The sequence below is a fragment of the Lytechinus variegatus genome, chromosome 2, assembly GCF_018143015.1.
Source record: "Lytechinus variegatus isolate NC3 chromosome 2, Lvar_3.0, whole genome shotgun sequence".
Lineage (NCBI taxonomy): Eukaryota > Metazoa > Echinodermata > Echinoidea > Temnopleuroida > Toxopneustidae > Lytechinus > Lytechinus variegatus.
In genome coordinates, this window is record NC_054741.1 from 31,551,005 (window position 1) to 31,569,276 (window position 18,272).

Sequence of the window (18,272 nt, forward strand, 5' to 3'; positions counted from 1 at the left end):
GTATGTCGAGATGCTTCGTCTCGTCATTTCATCAAAGTCAATGGCTGCGTTTTTCTTCCGTCTTTACAATGTTTCACAATTTCTTCCCGCCCCAGCGCCTCGCCCGCGACACCTTTTAAAAATACGGTTATAATCAACGCGATTGACTTGTAAGTGACGTCGCAAAGAGAGAGGCCTTTATATATTTTACTCTTAGAATCAACTGGTTTTGGCGTTTGGGGATCTTGAGGACATCCTAGATTTTGTTTCCTCGCTCAAAACAATCCTGCATGCTCACAGGTACAAAAGCAATGAAATTATGTTGCAGACCTAATCTCTGGACGTGACCTCATCGTGATAAATGAGCCATGATAGAATGATGATTGTGGGTTTTTGTGGGGGGGGGGCAGGTGATAACGGTGAGATACCGAGGCGACAACAATGAAGTTAATATGCAGATATAAACTTGAAGATCTCACGATTTTCAATACAATTCAATGATCGTGATATGAATATATTTCATTCAAACATGGAAGTTAAATAATCGGATCACTCGGAGAAAAAATATGGCATCAGCGGCATAGTAAGCCAAAAATTTTGAGGGGTCAGATATGCATGGAGCAATAGTTCTTTACATTAATACGCGAGCGAGCAAAATATTTTTACATAATATTTAGAAATAATTTAACATTTCACTCTTTCTTTTCCTCTTTCTATTTATTTATTCATTTTCAAAAATTTAATTTATTTTTTTTATTTATTTATGTAAATTTATATGTATTTCATTAATTATTTATGTATTTATTGATTTATTTATGCATTTTATTTCATTTCACTTTATTTTAATTGATTTATTTCATTTCATTTTTTATTTATTTATCTTTTAACTTTTTTGGTATTGACTCTCCACTGGCGTACATACATAGCGGAGAGTCAGTACCGATTTCGGAACATGTATTACGGAGACTTGCACGTAGTCTCAGGCAGATAAACAGACCTTTGTTTTTTTACAATTCGCATTGTGCGTATAATGCAGAGCCTGAAGCAGTGAGACTAAATTCACTATGCAATATTGCTGCCTCTGGACACATGTTTGGGTTCTAGTCTTCACTCTTAATATGGTATAATTGGTAAAAATTATAAATATTAGGTCTGTAATTGCAGACTAATGTGTACGCGCGCGGTGAAACGGAGTCTCGTGATTGGCTGAAAGTTTTGGTCGCTAAGCTTCGCATGGTATCGATTTCTGGTGATCGATAACAGATATATTGAGACACCGTTGGTTGTGTCTCAAGTACTTCGCAGGTCAGTTTCTTGTTGATAATTTGCCCCAAGAAAAAATATTGAACAGTTAATATCTCGAGATAGCTAACATTTATTACTTTGAAGAAACTCCCATTAAACTGACATTAGTGAAGGTATAAGGTAAATCTGTAAACAAAAGAAAATTACCATTATGTGTGTTACCATTTATGGTGTGTGTGTTTTATCATTAACTTCCTCAAATTAATTTGATGTATTGGTAGTGTAAAGGAAAAAAATCATCTAGTCATATAGATATCTCGAATATTTAGACAACTTTTATCAGTAAATCACTATTCTCTTTGTGATTTTAAATTGTTATAGAAATATATACAGATTGATTCTAAGTTTACTTTTGAAATATTCAATTTAATTTGTTTATGTATGAATTCTGATTCAATTGTGTTAATGATTTCATGTTATCCATTATTTTCACATTAAGAAGAAGAAATAAAGCATGATTTTGAAAGAAAAAAAATTATGCTCCTTTGAGTAAACATGTGATAAAACGTACTCGCGTTCTAAATAGAAGAATAATGTCATTTAGAAAAATTATCTTATTGGATTAAAAATTACTGAGAAACATTATGGTTTGGTGAAAGGGTTGACTGAATTTTATTTGGTCTAAACAGAAATGAAAAAAAAATACATCACACAATTCAAACTAAATACAATGTTTGCATGGTAACAAAGTACACAAATTTAAGATAATGGAAAATCAAAGCTCGTATTGAGTTTTTGTATTAAGGAAATAATAAGATTATTAATGTTTAATCTAAAAGTATGAATTCACTATTAGATAACACATATTGTGCAAGAGATCCGATCGAAACTAACAAAATCAACACAAAATATGATGAGAATGTATGACTACAAAACAATTCAGACACTTGGGGTGAGAAATCCGTTATTCAACAGTTTTTCAACGAAGATACATTTTAGGAAAAGCCATCTGTATTCTGATAAATTCGAACCCCTCCCCCAAAATGAAAATAATGAAAAATAAATAAATAGATAAAAAATAGATAAATAGATAAATGAATAAAAAAAATAAATAAATAAATAGGATTTCACGAATGGGCTGGGAGGTAGGGGTGCCAAACTTTTACCAATGCATTAAGGTTGACAATTTATTAAAATACCCAATTCAACAGAATTCAAATCATTACCATGAGAAAATATTCTTCATGGTATATAGAGTAACAGAGAGCGTTTTCGGCTACGTTGAAAAGGGGTGTCGTGATTGGCTAGAAGTTTTAGTTGCTAAGCATTGTAAGCTATCGATTTCAACCCTGATGATCGATAACAGATATTCCGAAAAGAAGTTTTAACTTGAAATGTTCCTCCATTGAAAAAAAAACAACATCAGGGTCTGGATTTCCTATTCTTGGGTTTATAGTGATATTTGTTAGAGCTGATATATCAATAATTATTCTTAATATTATGCCGCAATTCATATAAAGATTTCTAATAAGGAATTTCGAAATACAATTGTCGACATAAACTTATAATCAAATCGGAACACATTTGATTTAATTTAATTTTATTTATTTATCTGACATAAATATTACAGGGTATTATGTTGGAGAAATTATCCTGGATTAATAATAACGTGAATAATAACGATCAACTAGAGTGAATGTACTAGTGAAGAAGCGGAACACCATGGACAGCTTCACAAATGAGAGACGTCGAAAGAGAAGAGTAAAGATAGTAAGTTATGGTGACAAAGAGAGAAGGGGAGGGAGAATTTCTTACAACGTACCAATGTCAAGTTTATTGACACACATAATTCATCACAGGAATGTTTTAATTATGCTGTACGCGACTGAGCAAGAGTGCGCGGGAACGAGCGACCGTACTTCAAGCCACAATATCCATACTCTCCAAACATTCATAAATACACCGCCAGGATTCGTCGTGTTTTCCCAAATGTAGGCCTATATCCATACAGGACAATCCCCAAATTCTGTTTATTCAAATATGATGGAGGAGAATTATGGCTTTCTTCTTAATCAGCTACGGCCGAGCGGGCCCGCTTTCTGCCAACAAGTATGACGGATGGTTGTATTCATGATGACAGTCTCAAAAACTAGATTTAATTCGCCCTCGCAAAATGGAAGCACGCACCACCCACACGTGTGCGTCACGCGCACGTCTAAAATAATTAGCGAGGAGCGCAGGTCGGGAAGAATTAGTTGGCGGCAGAGAGTCGTAACAATCGTTTTTGTATTAGGGAGTTGAGATTACAAGAGAGGTTGTCATATCGAATGCCATTTATTGATGGGAAATATCAACCTCTTAGAATGTTTGAACGATCTTTCAAAAAACTACACAAGCAACCAAAGGGGGAAAACAATATCAAAAACAGACCGGGGCATTTTTGTGCTTTTCAATATTACGTGAATAGGGTAATAATGGCTCTCAGTGCTTTCATCATGGAAATATTAATACAAAGTATTGTGGTTCACAAACTGTACTTTCGGATTTGTTTATGCTGATACAATAACGATTTTTATTTCATCAACGTAAGGAAACTTTATCAAGTGCCAGACGAATAAGAAAAACACCTACCGAAATTAATATATGGCACTTATCATAAGACGTGTCTGATATTCTAAAAAGACAAATCTAGCGCAAGTTATCATGATGATAACATTTTAAAAGCATATTTTATTTTTTCATCATTATATATAACACATGAAAATAATGGTTTACATGAAATCATTAACATAATTGAATCAAAATTCATTTAAAAAAAATAGATAAAAATTAACAATTTATAATCACAAAAGGAATAATACAGAATAAAATCTTTTACATATTGTAGAAATCTCTCTGAGCATAATAATAAAACACAAACATACTTATAATCTATATAGACTAATCTTTAGTTGAACAAATATTTTTCTTTTACAATGCCATAATATCAAACTAATTTGAGGTTAATGATGATGACGATGACAGCGATGGCGGCGATAGGTAATTGTGACCATGAAAGTAATCGTCATTAGGCATATGCACTTTGATGGTGACGATGATGCTGGTGGTGCAGACGATGACGATGATGGTGATACTGATTATGATGATGATGACGACGGCTATGACGATTTTGATGATGATGATGAAGATAATGATACCGACACTGATGATGGCGTTGATATTGATGACGACGATACCGATGACGAGAATGGTGATGATGATGATGATGATGATGATGATGCTGATGACGACGATAATGACTATGATGACTACGGTGGTAATTGAGATGATGATGCCGACGCTGATGATGATGTTGATATTGATTACGATGATGATTACGATGGTGATAATGATTATGATGATGATGGTGATGATGATGATGATGATGGTGATGATGATGATGATGATGGTGATGATGATGATGATGACGATGATGACGATAGTATCAAACATCAAACTCCTCTTGGATGATGGATAGTCGTTTCAGACGGGGAGATGCAAGCAAGCCATGAAACCCGAAACAAACTGGCTCTGCATTAATATCCTCGCCTAGATGATGCATGAGCACATCGTTAATGTCCTTAGTCCCATACATCATCATCCGTGTCCTTCTCTTACCCCTTTCTTCTCATCTCTCGCCTCTCTCCTCTTAAGCTTACCCCTCTCCTCCTTTTTATGGCTTCATATTATACAAATAACAACCTGTCATTGCATCGCACAAATAAAGACATAAGAAGATGCATCTCTATTTTGTTTATGCGTTACTTATTGGGTAAATGCATGATGAGGCGTGTTTCACATCTTGTGTTATATTTTCGAGATGACGTGGGAATATATACACACTTGTCTCGGTCGAGTCGTTTCTGGGGAAAATTGTAAATGGCAGCAATTTATTTTCATAAGTGTTGTTTCTCTGTTTAGTGCTCCGCTGAAATATTTTTCGACATAGTTTAAAAATTACTTTATAGTTCGAAGTAAAGAAGAGTTCTATTTGAAATAGTGATTAAGATTTTCTATTTTTACTCAACTTGAGCCATCAACGGTAAAAAATTGTTTCCCGAAACTCCTTCCATTATTTTTGTAAGACCGTTTTAACACTAATGTACACAACATACGATTACAGTTCCGTCCCAGATAATATATATAGGGCCTAGTTCACAAGCGCTAATTTTGTGTCTTGTATGCCACTCCCATCATATTCATTTCACTAACTTTACCGAAATAAGAATTTGCAGTATAAAAAATCGACAAACAACAAATATTAGACAAATAAAATCGAGCTCAAAAGAGTTCCATACAATATGATGTTGGTAACATTATTCATAAGGTTTCAGTAACAGATAAGTTAATCCCATTTAAAGGAAATGACCATGAACACAGATAGATATTGTCATTTAAATTATTTCTTGCATTATCAAGTTTGAACAAATTTATTTTTATATATCATGCTTAAGTTTTTATTCAAATAAATCAAACCAAATTACTGTGGTTTTTTTTCAAGTTAGTATTTTTTGGCAACCTAGCTTCCAGGCGTCTGTTCCAAATTTCGCATTGGTTGGACATGACCAACCCGATATTGGAGAATGGGGTTTATTTCACTTAAAGATTTGAAAAGGCTTAAATTGAATAAGGTTAAAGAGGAAATCAACCTTATATCACGATGTTTCATAGAATACGAAAAAATGAAAGAAACATATTGATGAAAGTTTGGTAACAATAACAGAGTTTAAAAAAAATTCTTCTCATGTAAAGTAATATAAATTCCATAAAGTGTCATACATTGATGATGATTCTGTGTATGCATTTTCTTCATCAAACAGATATTTCATGCATGCTCGTATGGAAATAAAAATTAATTATTATGAACCATTTCAAAATGGCACTTAGTGGAAACTATATACCAAGACATGCAGGAGAATGCATACATGCCCCCATCGAAAGATTATTTTATTTTGGGGGGCAAAATGTAAATGATAAAATTCTCTCATTTTCTATATAATACTCCACTTTCGTTGGACATGAACAGATATGTCTATAAATGAAATCATTTTATTCATATAGATCTACTTTCCATTTTTTAGGAATAAAGAAAAGTTAGGAGGATCGATTTAATTATACACATCAACACTATAATACACATAGTGATTTTTAAAATTAAAGTATTATATCGGGCAATAATTTTGCTACAGTAAAATTTATTTTCATATTTCATTTTCACCGCATGTGATACCTCATTTGACATGTTTGACCTCGTATACCCTTAACCAGTTTAAGAAAGAATTGCTTTCGACTGTGTATTTAAAAAATTGGGAAAATAAAGGTTATTATGCACAAATGTAATTGGAATTTAATTTACTTATTCCATCTCCAATGGTATATGGGGGAGCAGATACACTTTATTCAAGTTGTTATGTAACATTATTAATGCGATTTCCAGCTCTGAATGCATCAGAAAAAAATATATGTAACTTGTGATTTGTGTCTAACGCTTGATGACGCATTTAAACCTTCGGGGAAAGTTTGGCCCATATTTCTTCTTTCCTTTGGCAACAAGAAAGTTGAAATAGTGTTTAGATTTAAAAACAAAGAATTATCGTTCGTAGATGTCATGATTAAAGACGAAGAGAAAGAGATTGGTGAGGAAATGGAATGATGGATGGTGCGGAGTATTGCGAACGCGCGTGATCGATGCACAAATAAATAGAACTTTCATAGAACAAAACCAGCAAAAATGATGGATTGTTTTAGAAATAGGAGGCAAAGAAATTGCGAGAGATACATGAAACGGGATCTTACACGGGGAAGAGATTGGTTCAGCCTGTCGTATTCTGTGACATGTAAAGTTTTGGCGGTACAATGAATCAAAGTTCAGAGAAAACATGGATTGCATGCGTTAATTTGTTTTTCGAAGGTGAAAGCAGTGCTTTCAATCTGAGGCTCCAATGTCCACTGTTTGTTTATTTACGCAAACTCACCTGAATCATAATACATACAATTAATTAGGATTTAGGCAAGTAGCGTGATTTGAAAACAAAATTTTGGGTTATATCACACGACACCGTATTTTTCTTCTTTTTTGACAATAGTTTTGACAGCGGATGCAACTACAACAGCATAGAGAAATGTATGTGACTGAAATGGAAAAAAAATGTTGGGTACATTTCACATGACGATCACGCTAATTCAACCTGCAATTCATTAATTCTCATTATCGCAGAAAGTGCATGTGAAGAGTGGGGAGGCAAGATTATATGATAATGAGGAGAGTATGATAGCAGGGACGTGAGAGGAAGATGATAGCGATCAGAAGAATTGAAAAAAAAATCATCAGATCATGACCTTTCCAGAGAATGCGATGGAATAAATAATAATCATCTATTATAAATTCCATTTGCTTCGACTAAAAGTTCATCCAATCTTCAAAAGGTTCGAGGAAAACTAGGGAGGATCATCGATAAAGATTCCAAATATTGATCAAGCAATCGCGAGCAATCTCAAAATAGAATGTTGACACACTAGAATGAATGAGAGAGGGAGTCAATGGCCGTATAGAAAATCATAATCATATTTATTTCATCTATTGTTTGTGTAGTTGTGTTGACACTGCTCCGCCACGCGAGCACGCTCCAGGCACATTCATTGAATTGAGATCTTATCGACAAATTCATCTCTCCTCCCCATTCTCTTTTTCTCTCTCTCATTTTTGTTGTTGTTGTTGCTCGTTTTGCATTTCCATTTTTTTGGAAGTATTTCTTTTCTCCTTATCCTTCTTTGCTTTATTGCTCTTTCTTTTTTTCTCTCTATATTTCTTTCTTTCTTTCTATCTATCTATCTATCTATCTATCTATCTTTCTTTCTTTCTTCCTTTATTCCTTTCTTTCTTCCTTCCTTTCTTCTTTTCTATCTCTCTCTCCATTATTTTTCTTCTCCTTATTTTCTTTTCTTTTGCTTCTTCTTCCTCTGTTTTAATCTTTTTTTCTTCCTATTCTCCTCCTCATCTTCCCTTGTTCTTTTTTCTCCACTTTCCTTTTTCTTTCCCTTCTTCCTCTTTTGCTTCTTCAAATATATTCTCTATGTTATAAATATCATTATTTCTGTTAGTCAGTATTATCATTATTTAATTATCGTTATCATTTTTATCATTATTTTGATTACTATTATAATTATTGTTATTATTATTATTATTATCACGATCACCATTGTTATAATCATTTAATCATTATTTTTACTATTATCACCATCATCATCATCGCTTTAAATTGTCAAAGAGAAATAGATGTTTATTTGAATTGAATTTAATTGAATATTGTGAATTTCATAATCATCATAATTGCTAATGTCATTATTGCAATCGCTTATGCACTCTGTAGGCAGTGAGGGAGTGAGCAATAAAGAGAGAGAGAGAAAGAGAGAGGGAGGCACATTAAAGAATCAATTCAATTTCTTTAACTCTGTTACCCACATGGACGTTAAATTTAGACATATTGGCATATGATTCATATTTGGTTATTTGCTTCCCCTGTGAAAATGTGTGTCGAATTGGAGGCAAATAAAGGTCAAGTTTTGGCAGACGAGTAATACTTTCTAATCGGTTTCAGTCACTGTCATCGAACGCAAGAAATGAAAGGTGACTCGATCATTGTCAATATTGTATATCATTCACAGCTGTACAGGGTGGGGAGAGATAGAAAGAAATAGATATAGGTAAGAGAGAAGGGGGGGGGGGAGAAGTGGGGGGGGGGAGAAGTGGGGTGACCATCACGACAATCCATATGAAGATCAAAACTGAAAATTTATTTGAAATTAGAAAATTACAGTGTTTTAGGAAAGCATAACAAATGATTGAAAAAAGAAAAATGAAGAAAAATATAAGATGATAGGAATATTGACAAACGGAAAAACCAATAGCTTGATAGCTTGAAAATGGATTTGAAGAGATGGGGAGGGTGTATGAGAGAGATAGTGAGTGGGACAGAGAGAAGGGAAATATAGGAGAGGCAGTGCATGGCATATATAAACCCCTTCCCCAAAAGAAAAAGAATTGGCAGAACATGACGAACGGGACAAAAATTTCCAAAAAGTTGCGAGCGAGCTAAAATTTTGACCTTTTATAAATGAAAATCTAATCTTGTGACAGATTTTGGCATAATATTCAGAAAATGGCATCCGTTCACCTTTTTTTTAAATATAATTTCATACTTCATTCGTTTCTTTGGCTGTAAGACTCTTTTGGGGACAAGTACCCCCACGCCCCCAATATACGCTAATGATTAGAGGGGGATCAAATAAAATCAAGAAAGGGAGACCCGGAGATAGCTAAAGAGAGGAGAGATGTAATGGAATTGACATGATATTTGCAACTCTCTCTTGTGACCGTATTTGCGTAGGATATCTCCCCCTGTTTGCACGATGAAATGATATTTGACTTCCGCACATGTAGCAAGTGCTTAAATATTTTTTTTGTTGATATACGTTTTCTTAAGCTTGACGGCATAGCAGAGAAGATTTTTAAAGACAAACGCAGACCTCTACTGCATTGGAATTGACTTGTTAGATTCATGGTATTATTTATTGATCATTATGCGATATCATTTTGTCTTTAAAATATTGATATATTATATATAAAATCAATGAGAAATGAGTGAAATAATATTCAGGTGCACTTGGTTAGTATACGAAAGAAGAAATAAAAGGGAGGACATAGTGAGAAAGGGAGAGAGAAGGGGTGGTGACCAAAAATGACTTTTTATGCAGGTTCCTTCATATTTCACTTTATTTACTGCCATTATCTTTGTATTTTCTATGTAATCAAATGTATTTCTTGTATTATATTATTATTTTGTTATCTTGTGAAGTATAAAATAAATTTGATTAAATTCAATTAAAAAATAGGACACGCCCCTCCCCATTTGAAATTTTTGTAGCATAGATTGTTAATGATTTTTTACTCACTCTCCACGCTCTCTCGTAAATATTTATTCAGGGTGGTTTATAGCAATCGCTCTTATCATTGAGACTATAGATGTCGATCACCATTCACATTATAACCGCAAGGTGCCTGACTGTTATTTTCTTTTAGTATTTTGTCAAACAGTATTGTTTTAATTTTCTCAATTCGCTTTTTGATATTATGGTGTTTATAAAAGCAAACAATTTAAGGAAGCGAGTGAAAAAAAAATATCTTCCTATTATGAACATTTCAGAGAGACCAAGGCCGTGTGGATCTTCAACACCTTTTAATCGCTTGCTTCACTCGCTCGTAACATAGAAATCATGGTACTTCGGGTGCAAGTGGTGTCCCCTCAGCTGTTGAAAATGGATTGAAGCCCATATTATTGCCAAATGATCAACGGACTTTCCTTCAAGAATCATTGTACATGGTAATCAGCATCAAAATAATGTAAAACATCAAAACGTCAATACAATTTACACTGTAAAAACTGTGGTGTTAAAACTGACACCAGTTGGTGTTAATAGAGGACCACACCCTGAGGTGTTAAAATAACACCCTAGAGACTGAACATAACACCAAAGAGTGTAAAAGAAACAACCATAGGTGTTGTAATAACACCTATAGGTGTAAAACTAACACCACCAATTTAACACCGGTGTAAAATAACTGGTGTGGTCCTCTATGTACACCGGTTAACACCACAGTTTTGATACGAATAATGATAAGAAGTAAAGGAAGGGGTGGGCAATATGGTCCAAAATGGGAGTTTTTTAAATTTGATTCTAACAAAAGATGGGAAATATTGCTTGAAAATCGGCTAGACGTTCATGACATTCTGACAGGCTTCAATCACTACTTTCGATACCCTTCAAAGCTAGGTAGGAAACGAGAAGGATTTGGGGAAAAAGAAGAAGAATATATTCAATATCTTGGATCTGCTCTGCCTGAGTAGCAAAGGATGACATTTTAAACCATATTGATATAATTCCCAGTGTCCCGTTTCGCTACTGGATACAGGTCTCGCGGTTACGGGTTACATCTTTCCATGAATATATTTCGGAAATATTTCAATATATCCGCTCAGAAAATATCGCGTGTCGATTTATAGTTTCATTGCTTTTGGGGGAGAATTCAATTTTTCGTCGTATTATTGTGGACACTGGATACAGGATAAGGGTGTGTGTTCAATTAGCACGTTAATCTCGGGCCGGTTATGTATATCATAAAGGAGAAATAGATTGTCCAAGGAATTGCGAATATTGAGTATTCATGAAAGTATCGGACCGTCGAAATGGACGCCTCGAATTTTTTTCTTCAAAGATCACATAATATTGTTGCGTTTAACACCCGCATACAGGTGTACGCCAGGGACGCAGAATGCAGGTTAAAATTTAATTATCTGAACCAAGTTTTAAGATAAATTCCATCATATTGCCCTTTTCTCACTTGATGTTAATGACGACAATTGTGTGAATTCCATAATATTTTCTATCCTATCACGTAGCACAGGTGTATTTCCTTGCGCAAAATAATACTTATTTCCAGAGAAATTTCATTTGGTGTTCATTGAAAATATGAGAATTTAATTATTTCATTATATTTACAATTTTACAATATTTTTACCAATGTTACTTACCATTGTCATTTTCATGAGTCAACTACTAGCAACATACTACTACTACTACTACTACTACTACTACTACTACTACTACTACTACTACTACTACTACTACTACTACTACTACTACTACTACTACTACTACTACTACTACTACTACTACTACTACTACTATTACTACAACTACTACTACTACTACTTCTACTTCTCATACTACTCCTATTACTACACTACTACTACTACTATTCATACTACTACTACTACTACTAATACTAATACTCCTCCCACTCCTGCTACTACTCCTCCTCCTCCTACTACTACTACTAATTATAAGAATACTCCTACTACTACTACTACTACTACTACTACTACTACTACTACTACTACTACTACTACTACTACTACTACTACTACTACCACCACCACCACTACATTACTACAACTGTTACTACTACTTCCAGTCCTCCACTACCACTGACTGCTATACTTGTACTAAAACTACTATATACTGATGCATGCCGACACTGTATCAATGTTTTCTTTTTTGCTCTTATATTTCTTCTTGTCTTTATTTTTCTGTGACGCAATGATGCACCCGAATTCACATTAACATTGCTATGTAGGGCAGGTGTCATGCACGCATCAGTACATGTGCTTTAATTTAGCGCAGTAAATATCTACGTCAACATGTACGGTAATTATTAATTTGCTTTGGATGTGTGAGTTTTGGAATGTGCGATTAAACTCACACGATGTGTTCCACGGTTGGTATAAACACACGTTGCATTTTCGACAATTAGTTTTTTTTTATAATTTAAATGCAGTAGGACCTGATACTTGCACGTGTATACCGTGATAGGTAATTACTGAGCCTTTTTCTATTGAGTGTTTTCATCATAATCATATCAGATGTAATGAAAAGGCCAATATATTTTCCTCTATATGGTTATGAGTGACGTATCATATTACACAATTTTGCGTAATAACTTTATGATTCATACACCCGCCGAAATTTTATAGTCTCACCAATGAACAACAACCATTTGCTCTGTGCCGCTTATAATATGCAATACCGATGTGATATATCGACCTGATGTATTATATTACACACACAATATATGCATCGCTGAATGCAGATATGCATGTATACTTTTGTTACGTAACGCTGAATATGCCTATTTGTTGAGTCTTATTGAAGATCAGATTATAGTAGGTCAAAAGAAATCATTAGACGAATTTCAATGTGCTTCTCCGGTCAATAAAAAAACCTTAATTCTCGAGGACAAAAGGGCTTGTTTCTAACCAGAGATACTGCTCTGAGAGGACCAAAATGGGAGTATGACAAACAATAGATGTAGAAATAACACGCCATAATCAAAAGAAGACAATATGGGCCAATGTATGACCCCTTTTTAGTTGCTTGGCGAGAGGAGGGGTATGTTTGATAGGGCGAAACGGATGGCTAATTTCAGACATGCATTCATGATATTTATTGTTCGTTACACTTACATGTCATCATAATGAAAGGACGTGTGAAGTTTGAAAAAAAAATGTTTCCCCCTGCATGTATGATATAGTGACGACATAATCTTCAATTAAAATGGGCTTGTACAATTGGGTGGTTACGTGGGCGTGGGCCTGGGCCTTCGAGATGATGCAAGTTTATGGACATTAGTTAATACCATTGCTAATCGAGTCACTAGTTTTCAATGTGACGTCATTATCTCTTTCTGTGTAAGAATGGGGTTCTTGGTAAAAGTAAGATTGGGAGGGGCCCGGAGAATGAAGCAAAAGACCTTGTAAAGGTTTTAACTGGACCAAAATATGAATGTCCTTGAGACAAGGTCAATAAATTAAAACATGAATGGATGACGAAAGAAATGAATTAAAAGAGAAATATACAAGGAAACAACGTCAATAAACGCGAAAGGAATGAATTTAGGTTTTTATACCTCAAGTGATTTTTAGCGCTCTCTTCCACTTTTCTTGGTCGCGTCAATACAATCTAAATATCGTGGAGATGAGAGGACGAGAGATGAGTGTGTGTGTGTGGGGGGGGTGAGGTTGAAAATATATGTTTTTCTCCAGCCAGCTCATATGATTACAAATTATTGCTTGTGGATAAGGAAAATCATAGCAGCAGAGGCATCACCCCCCCAAAAAAAAAAATTTAAAGATAAAAGAAAGAAGAGAAATGTGCAAACAATAACGGAAAAATAAAAAGATTGAAATTTTAAAATATGTATATGAATACGTAGTCCTTAGCAGTTAGTTGAAATTCAATCAAGATGTCTTTATTTTTGTTCTTAATTATATTATGTTCACTAAAAGATATTGAGTATATAGCATTTTATTCAAATTCCTCTCTAACAAAAGTGAAAATATGTATTCTTCCAGTTATGATAACTGCATCAGTGTGAGTAATAAACACAGTGCGTTTCACATGGGCGATGCATTGTATTTCAGTTACCATGGTTCGTAATATAAGTTTATATATTTTTAGGAAGATACAATCATTATTTTCTTTGAGGGCCTTCATGCAGAAACCGAAGGCATATTTTATGTGTATTGACCATTAATAGGCCTGTTTGCAAAACTATCAGTTAATGTTACATCATAATATTTACATTTCATCATTGTGTATGTGCTAAATTTTCCTGAAATATGCTGAAAAGACTATTATGTAAAGAATCGAAGGTTGTATGTCGGGTTTCGTTTATTTGTAATTTTCATTTCTGCGTTGACTTTCCAACACTTCCGTATCATCTCATCTGCCATTAAACATGACTAAATCTTCTTCCTGTCGGGGCTACAAAACAGCATTTTCTTATCACTCAGAAGATAATAAAAATTGCAAATTGTGATTGATGGTTAAAGGTTAAACTCCCTTATCATTTATAAGTACGCTGTTACGTAACACATCAAAATTTTAATATGCTCGTATGTCGGCAGGTTTAATCAGGCGTATCTGCAGAGAACGATCGCGATAGAAAATTGGATTGGTCAGAAATTGTTTCACGTCAGGCACAAAGCGACCATGACATACCACACGTAGTATCTGATTTTGCCCAGTAACTCGGACAGCAGGCGAAAATGAATTGAATACATTCCTCGAAAAAAATGAAGAGTCTGCTATGAGAGTGGTCAATAGAGCATGTTTGTCCCTGAAAATGACAGATAATGGCACTTGGATTGAGAGAGCCCGCGCGAAAGGAGTTTTGTTAAACTTTTCGACACCTAATTAGTATATCGACCAATCAGAAAGGACCATTCATAGCGGAGCAACAAGCTCTCTATTGCATAAATCATAAATTGGTGTACATGCGCACACATGTAGGCGGATCTCCCAACACCGTGTGTGTACACATTCGGCATTCACCGCATACACACACACAATTCCTGTATGTGTATGAATATGCGGAATACCCCACTATGAGATTTTACGTTTCAGTATGTGATTGAATGCACCTAAGTAATCGAGCGCATTTAGGATACGAGGATCCTCAGATCGGACTTTTTTCACCTCGAAAAGATCGCGGATTTTTGACAGAAAAACCTGGTTTCACCTTGGACGCCGCTTTTTCCCGTCCATGATGTCGCGGCGAAAGCAGGCGAAACCTCAGCACATCGGAAGCGAGAGGAACCCCCTAACTTCCATTGAGAACGGTAGGTAGACTAACTTTTATCTTCTATGTCAGGTAGTCGGTAGTAGCTGCCACTTGGTGGAAACGTGGTATCTGTTTCTATTCCTCGGCGGAATTTGGAGGAGCATCCATGCCGCATCCTCCCGCGGAGGGAACACCTCCAGCCCGAGCGCTCAATCACACTGCGTCATTTCTTCGATTTTTCTATCCAATCATATTTTCTTCATTTCGATTGTGCTTGATGTGTTAGTTATCTTTCATATATCACCACTTTAAGGACATGAAGATATTTCTGGTATTATTTCATAGCTTGGACTTGTAATTGTGATGGGGTAATCGAATTGATGCCTTCCTCTACTCTAGTCTCTACACCGTTGTGGAACGAGATATCCACGCCGCTCACTCGGCAATAGTCGGACAGGAAACTCCGCTTCGCATTCCGAGCAGTGGCACTCGCCTTTTCAACTGTTTTCATGTTCTCTACACAAAACTGCTGCTTCTTTCTAGAAATGATATATCTTTTCACAGAATTGCACTCAGAATGTAATAACAGAAGAAGATAGGGAAGAAAGAAAATTACCAGCCAGTGCTACCTGACTCAAGTCAAGTTGAGAGAAAGTGATCCATTTTAGTTGAAGGCACAGAGCAGTGTTGTTTTTTTCTATTTGGCTTTTGACAGCTACAACTTTCTTTTAGTTTTTGTTACCCACCCGCCAGAAGTACTTGTTGACGTTATGTTGGTTTCGTGTCAATTCTGCATCCGGACGCCCGTACTTCATAAGAGAATTCACCCGGCGCTAACATGTAAGGAAACGGCTCTAAGCTTTATATTTCCCCCCTGCATGACAAAAATTATGCCACAAATGAATTTTGCAGATGTTGGTTCATCTATTGTTTTGTCAGATTTTGCCAATATTTGCTGAGGAAGTTACTTTCTTTTCCACCCTATCATTTTGGTTGTCATCTTTTGGAAGTTCACTCTTTTATGTGCTAGTTTGTGGTTTCAAAGTGATTTTGATTGGTTGACCTATTGATCCCTTTATGAAATCTGAAAACATGATACATATATATATATATTTGGATCAATTGTAGTTTGTATTGTTCTTGAAAGTTTAACCCAAAAAAGTATAACACCACTCATATAAAAATATGACAAATACCTGTTTGAGATATGTCTTGTCTTTATATCCAAATATGATTTATTATCAGGGTGTTGTTATATGTGTATGGAATTTGGTTTTATTAATTATTTTGTAAAACTGGGAATGCATAGTATAAGCATATGATAGGGCATTCAATTAGAATGGGGAGATGATTTTCTCTCTGAGTCTAAAGTGATTTCATTTCGAGTGTGATCTGGTTTTGTAAATATGTAGAAAACTTTGGATACCTGTTCAAATTTTTACACAAATATGTAACGGGTTGTAAAATTTCAGTGTTTTGTGAAAGAGGATCATGTAGAATTATTGGAAAGGAGAGTTATGCATGTTGGATTGTTTTTAAGACATTCATCATGAAAAATTAATTTGTGATTACTCACACATGGCTTTCTGCCCTACAGATTATGATCATGTATTGAAAATGTTTGTCACATTATTGAGGTTTTTTTTTATTAACAAATTCATTATTTACTTGAAAATTATCTTTTTATGTATTTAAAAAAAATATATATGTATAGGCCTATAATATACCTATGATTAAATATATGTTGATTTCTTTTGGCAAAGACATGATATTTCCTTTTCTGGTCTTTTAATTGAATTGATGCTTGTACATGGACTGTATCCATTTAAAGAAGCAGTGTACATTTAAGGATTTATATTCAAGTTTATCAAAGAAGCATACTAGCGTATGTGAGCTTGTGTTTCATTTCTATGAACTAGGTGTTAAAGAAAGAATATAGACAAGTGTAAAGGCATTGCTGAGTGTTTGGTGTTTTTGGTAATATTGAATGTTAAATACAACAAGCTTTAACACTATTCTGCCATTGCATAAATCCAAATCAATCGAGATCTTACTTCCAGGAAGTTGAAATATATTTTGTGAAAGTTTGGGGTGTTTTTTTTTGTCATATTGATTTTGTGTTTGTTATATATCATTTCAGCACTTAAAACTTTTCCTTTTTCAAATTTGCTGCATATATGTATCAATAATATAATATTATTTCAAATTATTGTTATTTGGAAAATGCACCTAACATTTTTTATATGCAGACATTTAGTGCAAATTGATGTACACATACAATTTCCTCACCTGATCAGTGATGGGTTTTTAATATTTTTTTTTGATATCCTATTGAAATTACAGAAAAATGATGTTGTGAAATCACACCCACTAACATAAAAGCAGGATTGATTTTGGAGTTCTTAAAAACGAAAAAAATCAATTTCACATCATAAAACATCAGTAAAAAATCAATTTAAGATGAGATCATATTTCTTGGATACACTGCCATATTATATGGAGATTACAGCATCATTCTGTTTAGTATTGAATGGCATAGGCCTTGCATATTTTTTTCCATATATATTTTTTTAGGAATTTGATTAGGGGCGGTTTTCTTTTCTTTTTTTAAAGAGGGGGGGGGGGGTGGTATGGTGGCACATGTAGGCCTGCTGTCTCTGTATTTGAATATTGATATTGGATTTGCATTATTAATTTCCAATGGGGATTGAAAAATCAATTAAAAGTTTTGTTGAAGGTGGTGTCAGATGTAAAGTATATTACTCATCATATTTTCAGAAGTGATAATTTATGACTTTATGATACCAAGGGTGTTTCTTGCTGTGTGGCT

The 18,272-nt window shown here is 34.4% G+C and overlaps 1 protein-coding gene across 1 annotated transcript in view; it reads left to right on the forward strand.

The window, feature by feature from the left end:
- Positions 1–4,275: 4,275 nt before the first annotated feature.
- Positions 4,276–18,272, forward strand: part of LOC121409739 (sal-like protein 3) — a 74,528-nt gene continuing 60,531 nt past the window's right edge. Inside the window, exon 1 of the mRNA XM_041601646.1 lies at positions 4,276–4,474. Within this exon, the coding sequence (XP_041457580.1) occupies positions 4,276–4,474 (199 nt within the window). The remainder of the gene's footprint in view (positions 4,475–18,272) is intronic.